General features: G+C 33.6%; 1 protein-coding gene across 2 annotated transcripts; it reads right to left on the bottom strand.

Annotated features, from left to right (window-relative positions):
- Window positions 1–2949: 2949 nt before the first annotated feature.
- LOC105117349 (transcription factor bHLH74-like) lies at window positions 2950–11688 on the bottom strand. 2 transcript variants are annotated; one of them, XM_011014977.1, is made up of 8 exons: window positions 10070–11688; window positions 9725–9958; window positions 9580–9645; window positions 4355–4423; window positions 3826–3897; window positions 3601–3738; window positions 3436–3517; window positions 2950–3353 (listed from the first exon to the last, which is right to left on the bottom strand). In XM_011014977.1, exons 1-8 carry the CDS (start codon window positions 10601–10603, stop codon window positions 3331–3333), a joined length of 1218 nt encoding a protein of 405 aa, XP_011013279.1. In that variant the 5' UTR covers window positions 10604–11688; the 3' UTR covers window positions 2950–3330. The 2 variants fall into 2 exon arrangements, with proteins under 2 accessions (XP_011013279.1, XP_011013278.1); XM_011014976.1 differs by having other exon boundaries at window positions 2950–3356; window positions 10070–11687.
- Between the last annotated feature and the right edge of the window lie 435 nt (window positions 11689–12123).

Here is a 12123-nt window from a genome sequence, read left to right as displayed (position 1 = left end):
CATCCATATAAAGTAGGCCTAAATCTGAGATCTATAGCTCTAGATATGACCCAATTACCGAACAGTGTTCCGGTTTGGATTGCACCGATATCTCTTTTCTAAGTTTGGCCATCTCTTTATCCTTTCAATTTCAGTTCTTAAATTCATCAATCAATCCTTTTATTTATGTGATAGGCCTGCATTTAAAATGAGCATTTACCACAAATTAAAGGTATCTTGTATTATTAGATATATTATTATAAAACATGCTTTAGTTAAGGAGTTATTGATACTTCAAGTGCAAAATGATGATATAAAACCTTAATAAAAATACACTTTTAAGTATTAATCAGCTATCGTTGCTAGGATGTCTAGCATGAGGATGGTGGTCTAGCCTTTTTGTTGGCAACGTAAGTGGTTTGGCTAAGGGGGGATCTACTGGTGTAATGTTCTCCATTGAAGCAAGAGATGACGTTGAAAGGGTGTTGGGCTGTTGTTGGTCACAATGTAGAGGTTAAAGCTACTGATGTTCACGATGAGAGAGCTGGTTGAAGCTGCAGTAAAGAGGGAGAAGAACAAGGTTGGCAAACGAAAATATTGTGAAAAAGTTAATTTTTTGCTCACTTTTCACTCTGATTTCTTCATCTTTAATACTTGAAATTCACTCTTATTTATTGGGTGTGAAAAAGGGACATCTTGTCTTTATTAGGGACAAATCTTGGCTCTTAATTCAAACGAGAAGGATTTTATCCGTTGGCTTAAAGTCATCATAATAAGTTATGAAATTTGGCTGCTAAAAGTTGATCACCTCAGCCTCTTTAGGGCGACGCTGCAACGGCTATAAAGGCAACTAGCCAACAAGAATTATGCTGAGGTGTAGTATGGTGTTAGACCATTAGAGTGATGCCTTGTTTGGTGGAGACATGAGGCATTAAATGCCCTTAAAAAGTAGTCAATTGAGTAACCTTTCAAGTTTAAAAGGTTAAAGATGATGAACAGTAGCCAGACGATAAGTCATGTGAAATCCTTTTTTTTTTTTTTCTATATTGGTCAAAACAATGTCGTTTTGTACCAAAACAAACTGTTTTAGTTAAAACCTATTGTTTCATTTAAATGAAACGATGTCGTTTGGATATCCTTGAGGTTTTAATTAGGGATTTTACTAAAATTCAATTCACTCCTTTGGCTTTTGGTTTATTTTAATTGTATCTCTAATTGACTTAAAACTTTTAATTTTATGCGATTTTACCCTCATCAAACTCCATTATCAACCATAAATTTTAGCGCCTTTTCATTTTGGTCATGGGTTTTGGATTTATGTAAATTGATCCTCAATTGACCATTAAACCTTTAATTCACTTTAATTTCACCCTTGTTTTCAACAAAATTGAGTCCTTAAAGTTTAGCGCATTTTTCAAAAAGGTTTTTAATTGTGAATTTCTTCAACTTAACCTTTAATTGACCTTAAACTTTGATTTTCTTGTAATTTTATCTTTATTTTCAATCAATTAACCTCGTGAAATTTGAGTTTGATATTCTAAAATTTCAATTAAGTCCCTAATAAAATTAATTTAACCTGTTAAAAGTATAATTAAATCTTTGTTCCTAATTAAATCTTTTAATTTGATCCAAATGAATTCTTAAATATAATTAAACTTTTAATTTGGCTCATGATTAAATCAAATTAGCCTATTAAAAATTAATAAAGTCTTTGGATTTAATTTTTATGCAAATTCATTTAATAATTATTTAATTTAACCTTAAATTTGTATTGTCTTTTCTGTTTTGGAGACAATGAAGCATGATTAAGCTTAAAATTTCATCTAAAACTCTAACTTGATTCTTCTACATATTTGAAATTTTTCTCAACCTGTTGTTTTGGCCAAGTTGTTAGGTTTTTTTGTTATTATTATTTTTATTAGATAATTTTTTTTATTATTATTTTTATAAAAGAAAAGGGATAAATTTGAGAAAAAGCTCGTGGGATGCAATATATAGTGGGTGTTTGGTTGCGTGGTTGCTTCTGCTTTTAAAGCAATCACAGCAACGCACTTGTTTGGTAATGCTTCAGCAGTAAATTTCCACTGGTAGGGCCTACTGTTAATTGTGGCACGGCCACAAGTTAGAAAGAAGCAGCAAATTGCTGCTTCTTAAGCTGGAAACTCATGAACAGTGGAGCGTGCTCCACTATTCCGGCCGGTCCGGTTCAACGTTAAAAATGCAGTGAACCGAGTTCGATCTAACAATATAAAAAAATATTTTTTTTATTTTTAATTATGTTTTATTCAAAAAACTAGTGTTAAACATTATTCAATAACACCACATACATTAAATGGAAATCGCTTGATGATATAATATTTACAGAATTTGATCGCAATTCTAATTTTATTCTTGATTATATTTTACCTATATTATTGCATTCTTAAAAAATTTAATGAAACAATAAAAACTATTTTATATAAAGATTATTTATTTTATGATATAATAGTAATAATTAAATCTATAATATTTAAATTAAAAATCATCAATATTAATATATATTTTTTAAAATTATTTTATAATTTTAATTTCAAAAGCATTATTAACCAAACATATTAAATTATTTTTTTTTCAAATCTCAATTTCAACTATAGTTTTAACCAAATATCTATTTTTTTAAACAAACCTCAACTAAAAATTATTTTATAATTTTTATAAAATAATTTTTTTCATACTATAACCAGTACAGCTATCATAATACTAAACAATTATAATCTTCAAATTGCATAAAAAACTTCGCGATTCCCACTCACTTCAACAATTTAAATCCAATTTAACGTGCCTACAAGATATGCTTCGACCCGGTAAAAAACAAGTCATGGGGTGTGGAAAAAGAGAAATCTACCCTCTCGTACGCCAATTGAAACCTTAACAGATCAAAGCTCGAATGATGCCCCAAAAAATAAAAATAAAAAAGCACACTATTGCGGCTAAATATAAACAGGTCTGTTTGAACATATCATGGGTACCAACAAAAACAAACATCTGGCACATGTATTCTGTTAGCTTGGTAAACCCTACAAGAGAGAGCCTCATACATGCTCAAATTCATTCCCAATGAAACAGGCAAAAATCAACAAACATCACCAGCAAAAGTCTCACTTCTTAGTCGGAAAATATACATATATCTCTGTGATTCTAGCACGTAATCTTCTTCCAAAAAAAATTGAAGAACGAACAGTTAGGAGCTTAAACCTATACAACAGAAGAATTTTCTTGACTATTTTTGTTTCTTTCAATATGAAAGTCAACTTGAACCACTTGATTTTCTTTGTTAGGTGGAATCAATGCCTTGTTATGTCTCTTCAACATTCAGAGCTCTGGTTTCAAATGCCCTGCTGAGAGCATTAGTATCTACAGGTCAGGAAAATGGTAACAAAAGCTTGTTGAGTTGAGATTATAAGAACTGCTGATTACCATTTGGTCCTAAACTGTCAACAGCTGAACTGGAGTCAAATCCCATTTGGAAAAAGCTCTGGAGCTCATTATCTAATACAGCCTACACATATGGAAACAATTCCAAGGATAAGGTTCTGATGAGCAATTGATTCTGCAGAGCATTTGCAAAGATCCTTCACTTACATGTGCTGGAGAAAACTGTGGATTGGAATTTAGAATGACTGGCATGCCAGGTTGAAAAATCCCATGTGAATACTGGTGCGAGTTTATCCCAGGACTGAATCCTAGAATAGCTGCATTGCCACCACGTGGATGAAGGATCTGGATGGAAGGGAAACGTATTAGACTTTATTCAAAGAAACATATATGAAAATTGTGTTGAAATTCTTTCACCTAAACCTTGCTTACATCTTTAGATTGAATCTTCTCAACATCATTGGACACTTCTGGATTTACAGTTGCTAGTTTCATTGACAAAAACTGCAATAGCAGGCAACATATCAGTGACTTATAGTCAAGTGGAAGCACAAATGGCTTCAGTAATTTTAAATTTATCATGTAGAACTCCTGGTGTTTACATCTTTCAATCAAGTATTCTCTGCAGATGTCATTCTTGTAAAAAAGAAGCTAGAGCTGATTCTCATCTATTTGATTACAGGAATCACAGATTATAAATCACTGTCCTTTATGGGCAATATATCCCCTGCACCTCAGTTAGACTACAGAAATATTAAGACCTTTTGCAGAGCCTAAAAAACATATACTTTTCATTTATTCTGCTTCCACCGGCTCTGAAGGTACATTATTGTGTTTTTCTAGAGGTTAGAGCTAAGCTCCATTTCAAACTAGCAAGCTTATGATGTGGCTAGTGAACATGATGAGCACAAATCCACATGCCAAATTCATGGACGAAAATCTCAATCTTAGAACAGCATACCTCAACCTGCTGTTGCAGTGATTGCACATAGTTGATGATCTCATCAAGCATCACCGCTTTGCCAGTGATCAACACCAAACTAATCAGCATCCTGTTATTTTTAAATCAAAGAAATTGTTGAAGATTCTCAAGTAATTAAGGCAGTTTCAATGATCAACACCAAACTAATCAGCATCCTGTTATTTTTAAATCAAAGAAATTGTTGAAAATTGTTGAAGATTCTCAAGTAATTAAGGCAGTTTCAATGATCAACACCAAACTAATCAGCATCCTGTTATTTTTAAATCAAAGAAATTGTTGAAAATTGTTGAAGATTCTCAAGTAATTAAGGTAGATTTGAAGCACATTTGTAAGTAGTAAAAACAGAAAGTCAGATATTCTTTTCTATAAATCAGAACCCAATAATAATACCTATTTATATGTAGTTAATAGTTGTCCTAATATACATCTGTAGATGTTGCATATATTTAAGAATTCATTCTAAAACAAAATGAGAAGTCAGAATTTAACAATTCTCCATATGATATCAGAGCCTAAACTAAGCATATTTTTTTTCTAAGCCTATCTCTCTCTAAATCTGGGATTTCTCATCTTCTTTTCTCATTTTTCCTGAAAATCATAATCACTTATTCTAGCAGACCTGTCCAGATCTGAAAACATGTCTAAAAACACTACAAAAAAAAACCCAACTATCAAGTGAATTCCAGAGTTTACAGTCATCCTACTGACTGAATGGAAGAAACTATCTAAAGTAATCACAGATAGTAAAAACCTTTCTCAAAGGAAAGGGAAAGATTAATCATTTGATGGATAATCCTTCCAATCCAGAAGACCCAAAGTTTACACTTTGGGATGAAAAAGACTCCATGATTATGTCATGGCCATTGAACTCTATTATGCTAGAAGTTTAGGGGCCTTATATGTTTCTGGTTACAGTAAAAGACATATGGGATACACTAAGACAGACCTACTCTAAAGTGAAGGATGTTGCGTTTATCTATGAGATTAAGACAAAGCTTTCAATGACCAAACAAGGTAAAATGATGGTTATTGAATCTTACAATGCTATGAAAAGTTTCTGGGTGGAATTGGACTATTATCAGGATTTTAAGATGCAGTGTAGTGATGATGCTGTGATTTTAAAGAATTATATAAAAAGAAAAAGGATCTTTGAATTTCTTGGTGGACTCAACATGGAATTTGATTAAATGTGAGTCCAAATACTTGGAAAGGAATCTCTGCCCTCACTCAATAAGGTATTCTCAGTAATAAAGGCTGAAGAAAAAAGGAGAGAACTGTGATGTTTGAAGTCCCAAATACTAAAGGTTCTGCTATGATGATAACTAATAGCAGAAACCTAAGCGATGCTAGCAAAAACCAAAATGATGTCATAATGGTGCAGAAGTGGTGAAGACTAAAGGGAGAAAATTCTTGAAAGATGATCAGTTTTGTAACTATTGCAAGAAAATAGATCATACAAAGAAGACATGCTGGAAACTCCATGGAAAACCGCCAAGGATGGGGTGTAATGGAGGATACAAATGGAACCATTCAAGAGGACATGCACACTACAAATTCAGAAGAGTCAGGTGAGAGAATTCAACAAAGAGGAGATTGAAAGCTTAAAAACCTTACTCAACACAATGGAGAAACCATCTGGATCATGATCTCTTGCTCAAAATGGTGAAATTCCAATTTCTCATGTTTTTAATGCCCCAAACAAGAACCATCCCAGCATCCGGGTCATTGACTCAGGTGCAACAGACCATATGACTTATTTTACAAGTTCCTTCACATCATATCAATCGTGTCCTAGCAGTAAGAAAATCATAATGGCTGATTAATCTCTAAACACAGTTGTAGGCTAGGGAACAATCCCTCTTAATCCTGTATTTACTCATAAAAGAGTATTACATGTTCCTAATCTTACTGCAAATCTATTATTTATCCAAAAACTAATTAAAAACATAAATTGTAGTGTAACTTTCTTTCTTGATCACTGCATATTCCAGGACCTAGCTACGGGGAGGACAATTGGGCAAGCTAGAGTCAGGGATGGGTTGTACATGCTTGGAGTACAAGGCAGCAATATTAAATCCCCTTCTCTACCATTCATTTCAGTTAATTCTAATAAAATTGATGTTTGGAATCATCATCATTTAGGACATTTATCATTTAAGACTCTTAGAAACATGTTTCCATCTTTATTTAAAAATCTTGATGTTGAACAATTTTATTGTGAAATCTGTGAATTTGCAAAACACCATATAATGCCTTTTCCTATAAGCGATTCGAGATCTGCGTCTCGATGTACAATAATTCACTCGGATATATGGGGTCCATATAACATTCCTAATATTTTAGGAGCAAAAGGTTTTGTAACATTTATTGATGCACCCAAATAACTTGGGTTTACCTTCTTAAAAGAAAATTTGATGTGAGTCATATTCTTCCAAACTTTACAAATATGATAAGGAATCAATTTAGGTTAGCATAAAGGGTTTTAGAACTAATAATGCTAGGGACTACTTTAATTAGATTTTATTACCATACTTTGAAAAAGAATGGATTATTCATCAATCATCTTATGTCAATACTCCCCAACAAAATGGGCTAACAGAAAGAAAAAATAGACATCTCCTTGAAACTACTCAAGCTTTACTTTTCCAACATCAAGTTCCAAAAAATTATTAAGGGGAAACAATTTTAACCTCTACGTATTTGATATATCGAATACCTTTAAGAGTTATTGGTTTCAAAAGTCCTTTAAACTATTTGTCAGAATTCTTTCCAAAGAATAATTTTTATTCTAAAATTCCCCCAAGGATCTTTGGGTGTGTCACCTATGTTCACATTCATAAACATCAATGAGAAAAACTTGATGCTATAACTTTTAAGTGTGTTTTCATAAGATATTCCATCAAACGAAAAGGTTACAAATGTTATCATCCATCTTCAAAGAGATTTCTTGTGTCAAAGGATGTAAGATTTAATAAGAATCAGTCTTTCTTCAACAAATCTTCTCTTCAGAGAGAGGAAAACAACACAAAAGGTAAGACTAGCAATGACTTTGATATTTTTTCATTCCAAATCCCATCTAGGCAGTAATCATCTCCCATTTCACCATCATGTGAGTCTCCAAATATTACTATGCAAGGAAAAACTCTTGCTGACAGACCTCTTCAGGTATATAAAAGAAGGATACAGCCTGATTTGACTCTCTTGTAAGCCCATGAATCCGAACCAGAGCAAGGTAATGAACTTTCTCATTAATCTCTACCTACTCTTAACCTTGATCAGCCACTTGCTATTAGAAAAGGAAGAAGAGAATGCACTAAGAATCCCTTATATCCTATAGCTAATTTTATGTCATTTCCAAAGTTCTCACCATCACACAAAGCCTTTCTCTAAAAAATAAACACTACCTATTCCAAAAATCTTGCATGAGGTTCTAAGAAATGAGAATTGGAAAACTACCATGAGAAAAGAGATGAATGCACTAGAGAGGAATCAAACATGGGGAAATAGTTAAGTTACCAAAAGAGAAGAAAACAGGAAGGTGTAAATGGGTTTATGCCTTAAAATATAAAGTTGATGGCAGCCTAGAAAGGTATAAAGCCAAGCTAGTTACAAAAGGATTTACACAAACAATTGGGACAGACTATCAAGAGACATTTGCTCCAGTTGCTAAGATGAACACCATTTGAATTCTGTTTTCTTTATCTGCTAATTTTGGATGGTGCATGCAGCAATATGATGTTAAGAATGCCTTCTTACATGGAGAGTTGGAAGACGATGTTTATATGGATCCACCACCAAGATTCAGTCACTCCCTTCTTCCTAACCAGGTCTGCAGACTAAATAAGGCACTCCATGGCTTAAAACAGTCTCTTAGAGCCTGGTTTGAAAGGTTCACCAAAGCCATGGTTTTTGTGAGATATCAGCAAAGCCAAGGAGATCATACTTTGTTCATCAAACACTCCATTTCAGGGAGTTACTATTCTGATTGTTTATGTTAATGACATTATAATAACAGGTGATGACTTTGTGGAAAGAGATAAGTTGAGAAAGAGACTTTCAGCAGAATTTGAAATCAAGGAATTGGGGAAGTTGAAATACTTTCTTGGCCTAGAAATGGAACATTCAGGAAAAGGGATTTTTATCTCTCAACAAAAGTATATTCTTGACCTTCTAAAGGAAACAGGAATGGTAGACTACAAACCATGTGAAACACCTATTGATCTAAAGCACAGACTTGAGAATGATAAGGAAGGAGCCACAACTGACAAGGGTCAATACCAAAGGTTAGTTGGAAAGTTGATCTACTTAACTCACACTCGTCCAAACATTATGCAGTGAGTGTGGTGAGTCAATTTATGCACAACCTAAAAGATTCACATCTCCAGGCAATGTATAGACTCCTCAGACACTTGAAGTCTACTCCTGGAAAAGGAATTTTGTATAAAAATCATGGGAATCTGAACCTTGAATGCTATACAAATGCAGACTACGCTGATGCATTAAAAAATAAAAGATCAACATCAGGTTATTATACTCTGCGGGGAGACAATCTTGTGACATGGAGAAGCAAAAAACAGAGTGTTGTGTGAAGATCAAGTGCAAAAGCAGAATTCAAATCAATGGCCCTTGGAATTTGTGAGTTACTATGGATGAAGATTATCCTAGAAGATTTAAGAATCAAGTGGGATGAACTAATGAAGTTGTATTGTGACAATAAGTCTGTCATTGCAATAGCACACAATCTAGTGCAACATAATAGAACTAAACATGTGGAGGTAGACAAACATTTCATCAAAGAAAAGTTAAAAAGTGGATTGATATGCACTCCTTATGTGCCTATTGGGGAACAACTTGCTGATATACTTATTAAAGTTCAGAATCCTATATTCAAAAACACCTTGGACAAGCTGGGAATGAAAGATCTCTTCCATCCAGCTTGAGGGGAAGAGTTGAAGATTCTGAAGTAATTAAGGCAAATATGAAACTGATTTGTAGGGAATAAAAACAGAAAGTCAAATATCTTTTCCTATGAATCAAAACCTAGCAATAATAATTATTTATGTGTAGTTAAAAGTTGTCCTAATATAGATATGTAGATGCTATATATATTCAAGAATTCATTCTGAAATAAAGTGAGAAGTCAGAATTTAACAACTCTACATATAAATAATTTACATTAAAAAAGGCAGACCACATTTAAGTACCTTATTGCATCCTGGAACAAGTTCTTGTAGCATTCTCATCCGCTCACTAATCTTTTCTCTTCTCACCTGCAAAAAGACTTCTATGTTCAATATGAAAATGAGCCAAGTCATTTTCCGATTTTAACACTCAATAATGAGAAGGTACCCTCTCTGCAAGGCTGTGGCTATTGGTAGCTTGACCCCTTCTGGCTCTTACATGAATGTAATCATCTTTAGGAGCTTCCCCACTCTGAGGATTGTCTTTAGCTTGTTTAGCTACCTGTTTGCCACGCAAATTAGCACCACAGTTTTGTTCAACTTTTTGTTTCTTCTCATCCAGTTCTTTTGCAATATCAGAACTCTCTCCAGAAGGATCCTTTTGAAACTCTCCTTCAGCATTCTATATTCAACAACAAAAGATTCAAGAATTCACAAACTTGGAAACACACAATTACAATGCTGCAGAATCTTTAACATGCTAAATTAAAAGAGAAGACCTAATTCAAATTACCTTGTTTGGATCAAATAGAGAATTGGACTCGGCCACTAGTCTTCTTCTCTTTCCATTTGGTAAGGCTCCTATAGTTGTCTCTTCGGATAATTGCTGATCTTCCTGACGTTTTGCACCATGTGCAGTGCTCTCATTGTTTGCCTCCTTGTAATTTGGAGGGCACCCAGCATTAACAATCTGGCCGCACTCAGTTAGGCCAACAGAGCCAACCATTTCTGAGAAATTCCCACTTCCAAAGCCAGGAAACTTTGGCACCAGCTCAACAAAGCCTGAATCAGACGGGTAATGAACAAGGTGGCAGGTGTTACTAATTCCCGGGTTTTCCATTACAATTGGGAAAGAAGAATTGGAAAATTCACTTTGAGACCCTGTTGATGAACCACCAAAATTCCCAATCTGGCTAAGTGAAACAACTGGATCCCAAGCAGACACATAGAAGGGGTTAGTGTTCATTCCTGAAGATGGACATTTCATAACACTCTCAACTCTATTTTGATATCCCAAATCACCATTTTTATCACCGCTACCATCCATGTCCTGGGACTCAAAAGCTAAACCCCCAAAGCCTAAAGAATAACCTATATATGTGATTGAGGAGAAACCCCAAAGCAACAGTCAGCGAAGACTAGTGCTAAATATACCTATATATATAACAGAAGGAACTATATATGTGGTCATATCTTGGAGGACTCAGCAAGGAACAAGTAACCTTGGCAGCTTTATAAAACTGTGAGGGTGCTATAAAGTAAAAGAAACCCCACGCAGCAGCATTCCATAAACAAAGTGAAAAAAGAGATATCCAATGTAACATGCATAAAATCTACCCAGCACCAGCTACATGCTTCAATATTTGAAAGAACCCTACGATCAAGTCTTCTCTAATTTGCAAGAGAAAAAAATTGGAAAACGCTTCCTACAGACAACAAAGTGAACCTTTCAGAGCATAAAGTAGACACAGACAAACAATGGCATTTGCTAACAAACAGCTCATCAAAAGGAAAGCAGATTCCCTTTATTTCACTTTTGTTGGACTAGAAAAAATATTTCACCTTCTCCACACATTTAAGCATCAATACATTGATCTTTTTCCCTTGAATCTCTTCAATTAAGACCTAAATTCAAGATGATCACCACAAAACTTGAAGCAATGAACTCGGAATAAGCAAAATGGTATCTTGAGAAAGTCCTAAAAAGGAAAAGACAACAAGTTCCAAGTTTTGAGAATTAAAGACCAAACAACCCCAAGAACCCAGAAAAGGTCAGACACCCTTTCGCAATATTCTCAGATGGGTGTCCAGAGAAGAATAATTTTCTGCTTGAATCATGCAAGAAGTGAAATTAACTGATTTTCATTCACGGTCTCCTAAATGGATGATTTGAGAGTACCCTGAAAAGCATCAAATGCTTCTTCAAATAGACAAGAAAAAACCAAAATTCACCAAATGGGCACTTCTCCAATCAGTAAAAGAAGCGTCAAATTCCAACCTTACTGATAGATCACAGCAATGCAGAGACCTGCGAAGCTAGAGAAACGGAGAGTGTGAATACAAAAGTAAAAGAGAGAGGGGAGTCTCTTGGGTTACCTGCTCGAATTAACAGGTGACAGGTACGATTTTAAAAGCATAAAGTTACTAACGACTGCCCACCTGCTCTTGTTGCTAAATTATTACAGAACCCGGTCCAAACCATTTTCCTGTTTTTCAATGGTTGATAACCTTGTTTAAAAAATCATTAATGATAAAATGAAAAATTAGTTTTAAAGAAAGGAAAGTAATTTGTTAAAAAAAACACTTTTCGAAACTCAAAAAAAAATTGAAATGACTAAATATTTTTATTATTTTTTATTTTTATTTAAAATAATTTATAATTTTTTTATCTATGTTATCCTTATTTTTTATTAATATTTTTTAAAAATAATTTATAAAATTATTTTTTTAATTTATCCTTCTTTGTACTTGAAATTTGATGAATAATTTATGAATATTTAAATTATACTAATAAATAATATATAAATATCAATAAATTTGATTTAACTCATTATCATTTCTACATAA

This window comes from Populus euphratica, unplaced genomic scaffold (genome assembly GCF_000495115.2).
Source record: "Populus euphratica unplaced genomic scaffold, PopEup_1.0 scaffold1314.1, whole genome shotgun sequence".
Taxonomy (NCBI): domain Eukaryota; kingdom Viridiplantae; phylum Streptophyta; class Magnoliopsida; order Malpighiales; family Salicaceae; genus Populus; species Populus euphratica.
Note: the sequence above shows the minus strand (reverse complement) of the source record. Positions and strands in the feature narration are given on the sequence as shown.

Bases quoted from the DNA above. Each gene is read 5' to 3' on its own strand.
- LOC105117349 (XM_011014976.1), bottom strand. From the start codon at position 10,603: ATGGATGGTAGCGGTGATAAAAATGGTGATTTGGGATATCAAAATAGA. The intron at 9,646-9,724 runs GTACCTTCTCAT...GTCTTTTTGCAG, and splicing joins GCCACAGCCTTGCAGAGAGG to GTGAGAAGAGAAAAGATTAG. The intron at 3,357-3,435 runs GTAATCAGCAGT...TAATGCTCTCAG, and splicing joins TGACAGTTTAGGACCAAATG to CAGGGCATTTGAAACCAGAG.